Raw genomic sequence first — 15,375 nt, forward strand, 5'->3', positions numbered from 1 at the left:
TGTGAGTTTCAGGCCACCCTGAGACACCACATGGTGCATTCCAAGTCAGCCTCGGCTACTGAGAAACCTTACTTTGAAAAGCCACAACCAAACAGAAACAAACAAAAAATAACATGAACTCCAGTACAGGGAGTGTAACCTTTCATTTCTGCAGTAAGAACAAGTAGGCATTTAAAAGTAGGAGAATTTGAGGTGCACAGATGGCTTAGCAGTTAAGCACTTGCATGCAAAGCCAAGGAATCCACAGGTTCAATTCCTCAGGACCCATGTAAGTCTGATTCACAAGGGGACGCATGCATGTGGAAATCGTCGGCAGAGGCTGGAGGCCTTAGATCCCCCAATCTCAATATCTATATGCACGTGTCTCTCTCTCTCTTTCTTTCTCTCCCTCTCTCTCTATATATACATATATATACATATATATATATGACTCTTTCAATCTGTTTCAAACAAATAAACCAATCAATGAATAGAAAACGGTAGGATACTGTAATTATACCTTTAAATTATTCCTAATTGTGGATTTATTTCTAACAAAATTTTAGGTTTCGCCACTTCTAGAATTATGTTCGTAGCTACATCATTCTGATTAATTTTAACTTACCTCTGGCATTTGTATGAAAATGCTTGATCATTACGTTCCAATCTGACAGTAGACTCTGTATCATGGAGAAAAGGAGAAGTAAATAATATATGAGTCATTTTTATGTGTGTGTAATATGCATTTTTAGCTTCCCTCATTCATATTCTGAGGAAATGTCTACTGATGATGTTTGTATAATGTGTAACATACATATACAGATAATTTGATTTTTACGTAGGGTCTCACTCTAGCCCAGGATAACCTGCAATTCACTGTTTTCTCAGGATGGCCTTGAACTCAAAATGATCCTCCTACCTCTGCATGCCAAGTGTGGGGACTAAAGGTGTGCAGCATGGTGCCTAGCTGTGTGTAATGCATTTTTAAAGCTCAGATAATTGAATAGATCACATCTTGGCTCTTATTGATCTTAGTCTAACAGAGAATGTTAGGCAGAAAATGGTTATAAATTCATGTAGATGCAGTAAGAAACAGATCGTTACAGATTTGGGAGGTGTTTCAGAAGCTAAAGTACCTTGTTCACAAAGCGTGCCGTCTTGGCTTGATTCCCTAGCTCCATCATTAAGCCTGCTCCCTGTGTGCTGGACTTCACCTGACACGCGATGAAAGTTCACTTCCATCAATGTGTCCATTTCTGCCGTAGATGTCTTATGTGTTGATGTTCTCACCAATTCGTTCAATGGACTTTTTGTAATATCATGTTTGTTTACTTTCTCTAAAGGACAGGCACTTTCATTTCTGCAAGGTAGTCATACAGAATAATGTTGTCTATTAATTCTACACCTCAAGCTTACAAAACAATATGACAAAATTCCAAAAATGCCCCTTTTCACATTTCTTAAAATTTTAACAGTTTTGTAATTTATAATTTGACAGAGATGGAGAAAGGGACAGACAGAGAGAATGGGCAGACCAGTTTCTTAAGCCACTGTGACCATGAATGAAATGCCTGTGCCCCCTTGTGTGCATGTGTGATATTGCATGTTTGCACCATTGCTCCTGGCAACATGGGATGTCAAGATCTGAGCAGTATTTCTGATGCTTCACAGGCAAGTGCCTTAACCGCAAAGCCATCTACATGGTTATTATTTAGTCATCATAAAAATGAGCCCATATTAGAATGAATTTTCTTGGCAAAGCATAATTATTAAATTATTGCCATCAACTTACTTATCATTTTTCTCCTTAGTGGGAACGACTTTTACAACTTGTAGAGCATGTTCTTCATCATCATAGTCAGCAGCATTAGGAGATGCGGAACCATCGGCAGGAACAGAAAGAGGGGCAGGAACCTCAGCTTCCTCAGAAATAGCAGGATCCAGAAGGGCAGCAAGAGGAGCAGGAGATTCTGGACCATCCTGAGCATTGGGACCATGAGAAACACGGGAACTCTCAGAAGTACTGCAACCATCAGAATTTATGGGACCAACAGGAGTAATGGGACCCTCAGAGGTATCAAGAACATCAGAGGTGTCAGTATCATCAGAAGTGCCCAGACTGAAAGGAATGTCTGGACCATCAGGAGTGTCCGGATCATGAGGATTATCTGAACCAACAGGAATATCCGCACCATCAGGAGTGTCCGGACCCTCAGGAATGTCTGGACCATCAGGATTATGTGGACCATCAGAAGTGTCTGTACCATCAGGGGTGTCCGGACAATCAGGATGATCTGAAACAGTGGTAGTATCTGGACCATCACAAGTGTCCCGACCATTGTGGGTGTCCGGACCATCAAGAGTATCTGGACCACCAGAAGTGTCAGGACTGTAAGGAGAGTCCATTTCTGAAGTGGATGTCTCACGTGTTGGTATTCTCACCAATTCTCTCAATTGACTTTTTGTAATTGCACTTTTATTTCCTTTCTCCAAAGGATAGGCTCTTTCATTTCTGCAAGTTAATCGTAGAAAACAATGTTTTGTAATAAGCCTACTCATCAAGGTTGCAAAACAATTAGGGAAAATTACACACATGTACCCTGTATATATATTTTTCAAATTTAACACTTTCATTATTATTTATTTTTTGGGGGGTCAGATAAAAAGACCACTATACAGAAAACAGACAATCCAGGGCTCTCAGCCCCTGGGAACCAATGCCAGATGCACCCTTCCCCTTGTGTGCATGCGCAACAGTGTATGCTTGACTCACTGCATCTGCATGTGAGGCCTGGAGGTGAACAGGTTTTCTTAGGTATCAAAGGCAAACACTTAACATCTAAGCCATGTCTTCATTTAAAGTTATTGCTGCTCATTACAAAAAGCACAATAAATGACACATTTGTCTCTAGTGTCTGAATGTTAATTACATAATTTAAGTCAAAAACCCTGATTCCTGATACTTTCATGTCAACACATCAATTGCATGTTGAATTCCATTAAGATCCTGCTTTTGTAAACTACTCCACAATTATCAGTGACCTGCAATTTCAGTCGGAATTGACTGACTAAACATGATCAGATACAGTGAAATGTAGATTTCAATGTGTTTTTCGAACTAGATATGTTTTTGTTACCTCCACCCTCTGTTCAACCCCACACTCATTTCCACCACTGTGTCTTTGCTCCACCATGGCCTGCTTTCTCCTTTCATGGATTTTATGTTTTGTTTTGCAAGGTTGCGTCTTGCTGTCAGCCCAGGTTGACCTGTGATTCACTATGTACTCTGTGGCTGTACTCAAAATCACAGCGATCCTCCTAACTCCCACTCCCACGACGGCGTGCTCTACAACACCCAGCTAGGCAAAAGGATTCTTTGGAGAACGTTTATCAACACCTCCAGATTCCATCTTATGGTCTCCAATCTACTTGAACAAAGACTAAAGGGTAAAATCTCCTTAGACATCCATCTACTGATGATAGGACAGAAATTGAGTATACACACACATATGGAATTTTATCCAACTCTAAAGACAATGAAATTATTAATTATATAGGAAATGGGTGGATAGAAGTGGAAAATATTATACTAACGGAGTACCCCAGGGTCACAAAAAGAAAACTGCATGATTTTCCTAACATGTTGATCCTGCCTTTCATGTGTGTACAGATACAGTAAGGAATTATGTCCATAGGCATGGGCATGAAACTGGCTGGATCTAGATTTCTAACACTTGGAAATAAAATGTCAGTTCAATTAGAACACAAATTTCTTTCTCTACTGCATCATGTCCAAAGATTGCAATCATTTCTCAAAAGAATGATGTAAAAAGAAATCTCTCCGTTGTCCAGTGCCCTTCACTTCTAACTAGTTCTTGAATCCGTTGATGGGGAAACATTGTCAAAGGTGTTAGGTGTCAATATCCACTACAGCCAAACTTCCATCATCACCGCTCCTGCTCGTCAGTGTGCCTGGGGTCCATCTTCCTGCACCGCTCAGCAATGGGATGGAGCTGAGCACCCTCCTACTTTGAATGAAGAGGACATGAATCTGCACAATTTCCAGAGAAACTGAGCAGTTTACAATTCCTGTTGAGGGAAAGGAATAATCGGTGGTCTTACCTTCTCCCAGTTCGGTGTAGATCACCGGACACGTGACTACCGTCAACTTGCGGTTCGGGCACAGTCCCCATTTCAAAAGGAGACCCCGCGCTGGTTGATGCAGACATGGATTCGCTTGTAGTGAATTTGCTATTTTCACTTTTCTTTTCTTCTGCCAGAGGGCAGGGGGCTCCATTCCTTTAAGAGATTCATGAAAGTCAATGTTTTCTACTGTTTCTTCTAAGAAGATTACAAAACAATAGGGGAAAATTCCACTCCTCCACTGATTGTTTTTTCAACCGTTTTCATTTGTTCTAGAGAGACAGAGCATGTGGCAGGTATGAGAGACGGGGTGAGGCGCGCACTCCAACCACTGCGAATGACCTCCAGATGCAAGTACCACCTTCTGCCGCAGGCTCACATGGCTCCTGGGAATTGTGCCTGTGCCATTTGGATTTGAAGGCAAGCGCCTTATTGGCTTAGTCATCTCTCCTAGACCTACTTATCTTTAAATGAATTTTTAACATGAGAATTACCAGGAAATGGCAAGGAAATATATATTCTATGATCATAAAATGGACACAGGTACAATTGATACTATGTGGTACACGAGGCTTATGCGAGAAGTTGTAACTGAGCTCAAGGACGTCTTTACATGGACAACAATGTAAACAAGGGGATGAACAATGAGGGGCATCAACCATGGAGATAAGAGACACCAGACACATGGTGCCTATGATGTCTAGATACCTCAATGGAAAAGAAAACAGATGAATGCAAACAGAGACGATGTCATATTACTTGTGAATGCTACCCTCACAGGATCGACCTCACTGAATATAACAAATGACGCAGTGACGGGAGTGATGCATTAGCGATTTACACCATATGTTGGTTTTCTTTTCAAATGTAACAATGTTCAATATAAATGATGTGAAATGTAGCATGGAGTTGGGTTTTGTGGCACACTCCTTTAATCCCAGCAGTTGGGAGGCAGAGATAGGATAATTACTGTGAGTTTCAGGGCACCCTGAGACCTCAAATGATGCATTCCAGGTCAGCCTGGGCTATAGAGAAACCTTACTTTGAAAAGCCAAAACCAACCAGAAACAAACGAAAAAACACCATCAACTCAGTACTGGGAGTGTACCCTTTCATTTCTGCAGTAAGAACAACTTAGGGATTTAAAAGTAGTATAACGCGAAGTGCACAGATGGCTGAGCAGTTAAGGCACCTGCATGCAAAGCCAAACAATCCACAGGTTCTATTCCTCAGGACCCATGTAAGGCTGATTCACAAGGGGACATATGCATCTGGAAATCAGCTTCAGTGGCTGGAGGCCCTAGCACCCCTAATCATACTTTCTCTCTGTCCCTCTCTCTGTGTATGTACATATACATATGTACATATGTGTGTGTGTCTGACTCACTCTTGTTCAAATAAATAAAACACATCAAGAAATAAATAACAGTAGGATACTGTAATTATACCTTTTAATTATTCCTACTTTTGGATTTCTTTGTAACAATACTTTAGGTTTTGCCATTTCTAGAATTACTTTTGTAACTACATCATTGTCCTTAATTTTAACTTACATTAGGCATTTGTATGAAAATGCTTGATTATTACGTTCCATTCTGATGGTGGAATCTGCATCATGGAGAAAAGGAGAAGGAAATAATATATGAGTCATTTTTATGTGTGTGTAATATGCATTTTTAGCTTCCCTCATTCATATTCTGAGGAAATGTCTACTGATGATGTTTGTATAATGTGTAATATATGCAGGTTTTTTTTTTTGAAGTAGGGTCTCACTCTAGCCCAGGCTGACCTGAATTCACTATATTCTCAGGGAGGCCTTGACCTCAAAGTGATCCTCCTACATCTGCCTCCCAAGTTCAGGGACTAAAGGTGTGCAGCATGGTTCCCGGCTGTGTGTAACATATTTTTAAAGCCATCCTAAGTGAATAGATGACACCATTTATCTTACTTTAACAGAGAATCCTAGGTAAATAATGATTATAAAATCAGGTAGATACAGTAAGAAACAGATTGCGACAGGTTTGGGAGATGTGTCAGAAGCTAAAGAAGCTTGCTCAGAAAGCCTACCCTCCTGGCTGGATTCCCTAGCTCCCTCGTTAAGCCTGCTCCCTGTGTGCTGGACTTCACCTGACTCGAGATGACCGCTCACTCCCTTCGGTGTGTCCATTTCTGCAGTAGATGTCTTAGGTGTTGGTATTCTCACCAATTCTTTCAATGGACTTTTTGTAATTTCATGTTTGTTTCCTTTCTCCAAAGGACAAGCACTTTCATTTCTGCAAGGTAGTCAAACAGAATAATGTTGTCTATTAATTCTACACCTCAAGCTTACAAAACAGTTTGACAAAATTCCAAAAATTCCCCTTTTCACATTTCTTAAAATTTTAACAGTTTTGTAATTTATAATTTGAGAGAGATTGAGAAAGGGACAGACAGAGAGAACGGGCAGACCAGTTTCTTGAGCCACTGTGACCATGCATCAAATGCCTGTGCCCCCTTGTGTGCATGTGTGACACTGCATGTTTGCACCATTGCTCCTGGCTACATGGGATGTGGAGATCTGAGCAGGATTTCTGATGCTTCACAGGCAAGTGCCTTAACCGCAAAGCCATCTACATGGTTATTAATTAGTCATCATAAAAATGAGCCCATATTACAATGAATTTTCTTGGCAAAGAATAATTATCTACATTATTGCCATCATCTTACTTATCATTTTTCTCCTTAGTTGGAACGTCTTTCACAGCTTTTAGAGCATGTTTTTCATCATCATAGTCAGCAGCCTTAGGAGATGCGGGACCATCGGCAGGAACAGAACGAGGGGCAGGCACATCAGCATCCACAGTAATAGCAGGATCAAGAAGGGCAGCAGGAGGTGCAGGTGAATCAGGACCATCCTGAGCATCGGGACCATCAGAAACACGGGGATTCTCAGATGTACTGGAACCATTAGAAATTTCAAAACCAACAGAAGTAGTGGGAGCCTCAGAAGTATTGGGAACAGCAGAAGTATCAGGATCATCACAAGTGTCCATACTGTGAGGAGTGTCTGGACCATCGTGAGTGTCTGGACCATCGGGATTATCTGGACCATCAGGCTTATCCAGACCATCAGAAGTGTCCGAAACATCAGGAGTGTCTGGACCAACAGGATTATCTAATACAACGGTATTATCTGGACCATCCAAAGTGTCCAGATCATCATGGTTATCCGGACCATCATGAGTAACTGGAACATCACAGGTGTTAGGACCATCGGGATCATCTGAACTATCAGGACTATCCGGTCCACCAGGAGTGTGTAGATCATCAGGAGTGTCTGGACCAGCAGGAGTGACCAGACCATGAGTATTGTCTGAATCATTAATAGTATCTGGACAATCACAAGCGTCCAGACCATCAGGAGTGACCGGAAGATCAGGGTTATCTGAAGCATTGGAAGTTACTGGACCATGATGAGTGACCAGACCATCAGGATATTCTGAAACATTGGTACTATCTGGAGCATCAGAAGTATATGGACCATTAGCTGTGTCTGGAACATCAGGATATTTTGAACCATCGGGAAATACTGGACCATCAGAAGTGTCCAAGCCATCAGGAATGTACGGACCATCTGGAGTGTCTGGACCATCAGCATTAGCTGGACGATCAGAATTGTCTGGACCATTGGGACTATCATTACCCTCAGTGATATTCGGACCATCAGTAGTGTTTGGATCATCAGGAGTGTCTGCACCATCAGGAGTATCTGGACCATCATAAGTGTCCGGACCATCAGCAGTGTCCGGTGCAGATGAGGCAAGGGGAGCATGAGGACGGTAAGGACAAAGCATCACTAGGAGCAGCAGGAACAACAGGGGCATGAGGAATGGCAGGGGCAGGTGGAAGAAGACAAGCAAGACGAGGAGGAAGAGCAGGTGCAGATATATAGGAGAAGAAAGGGGAGCATGATCAGCAGGAGCAGAAAGGTCAGTGGGAGTATCAGGATCATGCAGAGGATTGGGAACATCCAGAGAATCAGGACCATCTGGAGAATCGGGACCATGCAGAGTATCGGTACCATCAGGAATATGAGGTGCATCCGGAGCATCAGAACCATCCAGAGTATCACAAGCAGAAGGAGCAGGAGAATCGAATGGGTCAACATCAGGGATAGTAGTGGCAGGAGTAGAAGTTGGGGCAGGAGAAGCAGGAGGGGCAGGAGTAGCAGGAACAGGAGGATCAGTGCCATCAGCAGCAGCGGCAGAGGAGGCAGGAGCTGCGCTACCAGAACCAGGGGCAGCAGGGTCGGCAGCAGCAGAAACAGTAGCTGCGGCTCTACGATGTAACTTCTCTGAGCCTGTCAGTTCCTTAAGTAAGCATTTCTTCCTCACTCGTTCAACCTTTAATGAAAGTTGCAGTCGTGTTACTTTCCACTAAACAGAAGTTTTATGGCTTTTCTATGTTTTTTTTTCTCTTTTCATTTTGTTATTGTGTTTTTCCAGGTAGGGTCCCCCTATACACCAGGCTGACCTGGAATTCACTATGTAGTCTAAGGGTGGCCTCAAACTCACGGGGATCCTCCTATCCCAACCTCAATAATACTAGCATTAAAGGTGTGCGCCATCACGCCCGCCTCCGTTCATTGCTTTTATCGCTTGTCACTTCCTTTCCGTGACTTAATTATAGTGAAGAAAGTGTTGGTTTTAATTTTTAGCTATTTGAGATGGACAGACAGCCATAGGCAGATATTCATAGAGTATGGGTGCACTAGGGTATCCAGACATTGCAAACAAACTCCACACGCATATGCCACCTTGTGCATCTGGTTTATGTGGGTCCTGGAGGAATGAACCTGAGTCCTTTGGCTTTGCAGAGAAATGCGATAACTGCTAAGCCATCTCTCCAACCCTACAACACATTTTTGTGCCTTACATTGATTTTATCATATTCAATCATTGATTTTTGAAATAAATTCTGCTTTCTTTCTTCTCAAGTGAAAGAACCAGAGTGTTCAGGGATCTCAACAAACGACAGGCTTCCTTCCGTGTCTCCTTCTGTTGTGCTCTACGTCACCTACCATGCTCAGTCTCTGTGTAGGGGGACAGGAGTAAAGGTATTAAAAAGACCAAATGCAACTTCTTCCACAATGAACTCAGGGAATTTCTAGAGTTGCATTCATTGATGATTGGATTTATTAAGGGTTAATGGGGAGAGAGGAGGGGAATGGCTCAGTGATTAAAAGTGTTTACACGGGTTGAATTTCTCAGTTCCTCCTCTAAAGTCAGCCAGATGATTTCAGCCTCAGAATCTGTGTCTTTCATTCGAGTGGCATAAGACACAGGCACGCTCATGTGTGTGGTTGAATCATTACTAGATGTATTTAGGCATGAGTCATGTCAGTAAAAAGCCCTGTAAAGTACATTTGTCCGTGGGACAAGTATTCCTAATTCAATTTTCCTGTACAGTATGGACTTTCAAAAACATTTTCTACCTCATCCATTACTACTTCAATGATTGTACTAGTCATATTTAATTTTATCAAAGTGATAAATAATTAAATTGGTGTTAACTTCACAACTTTGCAAATAAACAATCCTGGGCAGAGAACTGCCGCATTTTAAAACTAATCACTACCAAAACAAAATTCACAACAAAACAATGAATTTCAGAACGTGCATTTTACCTGGGCATTGAAGTCATTGTCTTGCTCGTCTCTTTCAGTTTCAGAATCACGAGCACCTCTGTTGGTCGCCCTTCAGAATGACAGGGGATGATGAGTAACTTTAGTTATTAAAATAGTGTGGTACAAGGTCACTTTTCTACATAATCAATAAGAGGTCTTCATTTCTGAAGTAAAAGTGGCCTTTTCAAAGCTGGTAGATATTTATGCCTTTACCAGTTCACTATGCGGGAAGTTCAACAGAGACCAACCAGGTCCATACGGGACACCTACAGGCTGCATATTGGCAGAGTCTGCGCTGTGTGTCTATATCATGTTCTTCTCTTGAAGGTATCCCAGAACACTCCCTACATGGACATGGCACATTTGTCATCGAAACGAGAGCAAATCCCTTACTGCAGCAAGGCAGAAAGATAAACTAGGCCCTCCCAGGTGTCTGTTCCTTGCTGAAGACTAAGTGTAGATCCACGTCTGTACATGGAGGCATGGGGCCCACACTACCATGAGCCTGTCTGCTGCAGACAACGCTCCTGGGAGTGTGGTTAACATGCTGCGGAGACCAGGAAGTTTCTCACTTGCTAAAACAAAATCATGAAGTTATCAACAGAGCAGCCAGGTTCCAGCACTCCCTTCAGAGCTACCCAGTTCTTGAAAAACAGGTCAGGAAGCACAGATGCTTTGTAAGCCTGTTGTGATGGTTACAAGTTGACACACATGAAGCACATAGCATGATGTGTGTCCGCAAGAACACCCAATGATCAAGAGTGCCTCCTCTGTGTGTTGTCCATGACTCCACAATATTGAAGGTCAAGAAATCCTACCTGCGATAGAAGCTCGGAGAAGTACTGCGAGCTGCTTCTGAAGAGAAAGGAAAGTACATTTTACAACAGCAATACAAAATGCAACATAGTGAAATTACATGAAGGATGTAGTGGTAGGACATAATTAGACACAAATCTCGTGTCACCATTCATTATAATATTAATAGGCAGGTGAAAATGCCCTGAAGTCTTACTTCCATTTCATTGTGGAATGAAAAACGATAAGAAGAAGAAAGAAATGAATGAAGGACTAACACGTGGAAGTAAGCTGCTGTGGGCAACGACTGCCATTCTAGCTGAGCACCGTCACCCTGACATGAGGTGCTCCGCCAGCAGAATCCCCATCCCAAGGTGAGGGCGTCAAGCACATGACACGTTGCTCTCCTGGACTTGAAGGCTTGAGGAACACTTCATGTTCTGTGTTGGCCCCAGAAAATTATCTCCAGCTCTTCCACTGAAATTGCTCAGTTCAGGGTGAAAGTCTCTCACAAGGAAGGAGAACTAACGTCACTGTGCAGCTCAGCATAAAAACAGGAAATAGACCAGGAACCAAGAGGTTTGAAATGAATCTCCAGTTGTCAGTGAGGCAAAACTCAAGGGAGGGCGGAGTGCTTACACTCCCGACTCCTCCTCGGGAAAGACGCTAGTACAAGTGCATCGCTCTGGCTCTGCTCCTGTCTGATGTACGCTCATCTTCCACTTAATCTCCCTTGAAAGGAACCATTGAGGGCGATTTGGTTCAGTGCTGAAAGGTGCTCGTTTGGAAAGTCTGCCAGCCCTGCTTCCTTTCTGCAGTCACATAACGCAACATGGATATTCTCTTGCAGAGGCAAGAGTCACTGTTGGCTTCCCTTCATTGTGCACGCGTGCAAGTAAAAACATAAATCAATGAAAAGAACTCCGGGAGGGGTCGCTGCCTTTGGAGTGAAGACCGCTGAGCGGTGATCTCACAGCGAGACATGGTGAGGGAGGCACTGGGGACAGAGCGACAAACCTACAGAGAACCGCCTGACAGCAAGCGCAGGGATCCACGCACGCGCTCGTCCCAGGCCAGCAGCTGGCTCTCACTAAAAGAGAAAATAACGCATTCTCTCTTCATTTGAAGGACACAAACACCCAGTGAGACCTTCCTGGTATTTCCAATGACGAGAGTCGAGGGTTGTCCAAAAAATAGTCGAGGCTGAGGTTGCTCGTGGTGGAGCACTTCCTTAGCCAGCAGCCAGTACTGATCACCACACATAGTGAAGAAAGTGTTATTTACAAAATGGTTCCTGAGAAAATGAGCCCTCTCATCATAACAGTGAATCTCTGCATACTCATCATGAATGGCACAGGATTATTATGATTTATCTACACCATTAATTTCCTGGTCTTATTTCCAGTGGATACATAGGTAGGAAAGATGTTTTAGACAGTTTTCTATTTTTTATTTTATTTTATTTTTTTTCTTTTTTCAAGGTAGGGTCTCCCTCTGGTCAGGCTGACCTGGAACTATGTAGTCTCAGTGTGGCCTCAAACTCATGCTGATCCTCCTACCTGTGCCTCCCAAGTGCTGGGATTAATGGCGTGCACCACCACGCCCGCCTCTTTAGACAGTTTTTAAAAGTGCAAGTTACCGAAAGCGTTTCATTACCACTAACACTTTCGGGACAGACTTGGCAGAATGTGGTGTGTTCCTGCATGATGTGGTCTTTTTCAGCTCACATGACGGGGCAGATCTCCCTGAAAAGTATACTTTCGGCATGTTAAATAAGAGGCACCATATTCCAATTTAGTCCACAAGAAGGCAAGGTCAAAAAGGAGCTGGAGGTACAGCTCAGGAGGGGCACAGTGCCTAGACTGCTCAGAAGTCTCTATGCTGAATTTGTTGAAAAGACCAAAAAAAAAAAAAAGAGGAGGAGTGATCTAAAAGACATATTCAGTGAGCCTGTTAAAATGTATCAAAGCCGGGCATGGTGGCGCACGCCTTTAATCCCAGCACTCAGGAGACAGAGGTAGGAGCATCGCCGTGAGTTCCAGGCCACCCTGAGCCTACATAGTGAATTCCAGGTCAGCCTGGGCTAGAGTAAAACCCTACCTCAAAAAATCAAAAAAAAATAATGTATTACAGGCAGGCATAGTCACCTCAATATGTGACCGAATGACCTCAGGAAAAGCATCTTGTATGGTTTGTGCAGACTGACAGGTATAAAGTTATACCACACAATGGTAATTGTAGGAACGAGCAAGAAATTAATAAAGTGTTTCATGGTGTATCGTATGGTATGCCACAGATCCCATTTGAAGGTATTCATGGCTTCATTACATCATCAACTTGTATTTTACACATGCAATCATTGTAAACCACTACAAAGATAAATCATAACTGCACTGTAATAAACAATCATCAGATACATGATAAATGTATGTATTATACAAATGGATTTAAAATACATTTTTATACCCTTTTTTCTTTGTAGTAATGGCAAAAGAAATACAAAATGTTTAAAATCTTTCTCATATTTGTAAGTGATTGTATCTATGTGTCTAAGATTGTTTTCAGGAATTAAAAATCAACCAAAAACTGACTTTGCATTATCTAGGAAGAATTACTTAGCTCACTTTGAACTCCAGTCAGTTGATAAATAAATGAGCAAAATGTATAATGACAACGGTTTTTGTTTTCCCATGTAAATTCAGAGCAGCAGGCATAACTGAAAGTCAGCATTTTTCCCCAGAGTTGGGGGTTTGGGTCAGTGAGGGATCAAGGGCCTCACATGGCTGAGGCCCTGCAACTACACCCAGTATGGGGAAAAAAACAAACAATCGGAGACTAGAAAGATGGCTTAGTGGTTAAGGTGCTCGCCTGAGAAGCCTAAGAACTGAGATTCGATTCTCCAGGTCCCATACAAGCCAGATGCACATGGTACCTCATGCATCTGGAATTTGCTTGCAGTGGCTAGAGGCCCTGGCACGCACGTTCCTACTCTCTCTCTCCTCAGTCTGTCTTAATTAAAACAAAACAAAACAAAAGAGCAGTCTCACCTCGACGTCGCACTGTATGCTTACACATCCTCCTGCGGTGCATTTTACGGTGTTTCCTAAAAATAAAGGATAGTTACTTGGATGCACTTATTAAAATCAATCGATCACGGGTTCTTCAGCAATTAGTAATGATTGATGATGGCTTTCCTTATTTCTCCTCTGAAGTCAAAGATAGGAATAGAATTTTCCCTTGGAAAAATCTTAAAACCACACCTCCGTATGATACCTGCATGCACAAGGACACACATAGGCAGACACACCCACACACACAGGACAGGGGTGATCTGAAGCGCGCTCACTCCCCGAGTCCACATTCTTGCTCTCAGCGTTCCTGGCTCCTTGACTCTCCATGGCTGTTCTTTGCGCTGCTGCAGGGACTGGGAGTTCCCTCCTTACAGCACACAGGTCCCTGTACCTCTCATTACTCAGAAGGAACGAAGGATCGCCCGAGGTTCCAGCAGAACCACACCATACCAGGGGCTCACCCTCGTAGGCATTTCTGGGAGTCTGAGCCTGCTTCCCCCACACTCGGTATGGGAGATGAGGAGATGCATTTCTACCTGTCAGCCTCACCTGCCACCACGCTCACATCACAGCACATTTTGGGCATTCTGAAGATGGTTCTTATCAGGAAATTGCAGAGTGGATGTTGAAACTACAACCTCACTGCGTCTCTGCTCAATCACCGTGACTCTGTCATGCTGAGTCCTTACAGCGCACACCCTTGCCACAACTCCCACGCGGGCTGCACGCCTCACGACTGCTCCCCTCTCCTGGCAAGAGCTGAGAGCTCCAGCTCTATGTGCCTAGGATCCACTTGGCGCTTCACCCCTGGGATGAACATTGAGAGGGCTGTGATCCTGCTCTGGAGAGCCACAACCAACGGGCCATCACTCATGGGGTCGCCAGCAAAGCTAAGAGCCCTGAGCACGGCTTCCTTTTGTCTCCAGCCCTCAGTCTTCTCAGAATCGACTGATCTCAACTCTGTGTGCTCAGTACTTTGTATTTCACACCCAAACAGTGAGGCCATGGGAAATACCCCCAGACGCGTTGAGGTTCGGGCACCTACAATTTGTATGCAGCTTGTACGTAGAAAAATAATGAAGGGCAAAGGGTCACAAGCAGAAGGAGCACACAGAAAGAGAGTTCCCTGGGATCTAAGGGAAGGTGACCTGCTCCCAGTCTCAGCTCCCTAACCAGCAAAGCAGAGCACAAAGACCCCGCGTCAGCAGGGTGAGAAGGGACAGGAACCTCCTATGCATGTCTTGTCGCTTCATCTGACCAGTGACTGTTCTTGCTAAGCCTTCCTTGCATTGCTTCCCCTGTATTCGTGAGAGATGAGTCAGTCTTCCTTCTGTCTACTCGCTGCTTCTGACTTCTGTGAGCGCCACCACTCAGGACAGCACAGAGCTGACAAGAGGGAACCATACCTATCCAGCAGCTCCTCCGCATGTATATCTGCGCCCATGTGTTCCAAAAATTCTGCTATAAAATCTTTGTTTTCCTGTAGAGCAAGGAGGTATGGCGTGAAGCCTTCCTACAAAAACAAGAAATCAATCAATCAATAGGCACACAAATAAAATAATTAAAATAAAATAATACAGATAATTTACAACTTACACAACTTATGCATTTCTCCACTGAACTGTAGAGATCATGAAAGAGGTCGTGAACACAAGGAGGAGTGTAGACAGTAACTCACAAGTCCCTCGCGTCCTCGTCCCGAGCTGCTCCTGCACACAGGCC

At 43.4% G+C, this 15,375-nt stretch overlaps 1 protein-coding gene across 1 annotated transcript in view; it reads right to left on the reverse strand.

Annotated features, from left to right (window-relative positions):
* LOC123453549 overlaps window positions 1–15,375 on the reverse strand; it is a 40,461-nt gene that overhangs the window by 16,278 nt on the left and 8,808 nt on the right. The window contains exons 4-14 of the mRNA XM_045130567.1: window positions 15,060–15,166; window positions 13,630–13,685; window positions 10,606–10,642; window positions 9,788–9,857; window positions 6,829–8,504; window positions 6,250–6,395; window positions 5,676–5,730; window positions 4,102–4,278; window positions 1,772–2,491; window positions 1,116–1,339; window positions 605–659 (exon numbers count right to left, since the gene is read on the reverse strand). Coding sequence (XP_044986502.1) covers window positions 605–659; window positions 1,116–1,339; window positions 1,772–2,491; window positions 4,102–4,278; window positions 5,676–5,730; window positions 6,250–6,395; window positions 6,829–8,504; window positions 9,788–9,857; window positions 10,606–10,642; window positions 13,630–13,685; window positions 15,060–15,166 — 3,323 coding nt within the window. The remainder of the gene's footprint in view (window positions 1–604; window positions 660–1,115; window positions 1,340–1,771; window positions 2,492–4,101; window positions 4,279–5,675; window positions 5,731–6,249; window positions 6,396–6,828; window positions 8,505–9,787; window positions 9,858–10,605; window positions 10,643–13,629; window positions 13,686–15,059; window positions 15,167–15,375) is intronic.

This window comes from Jaculus jaculus, chromosome 12 (assembly GCF_020740685.1).
Source record: "Jaculus jaculus isolate mJacJac1 chromosome 12, mJacJac1.mat.Y.cur, whole genome shotgun sequence".
NCBI classification, from domain to species: Eukaryota; Metazoa; Chordata; class Mammalia; order Rodentia; family Dipodidae; genus Jaculus; species Jaculus jaculus.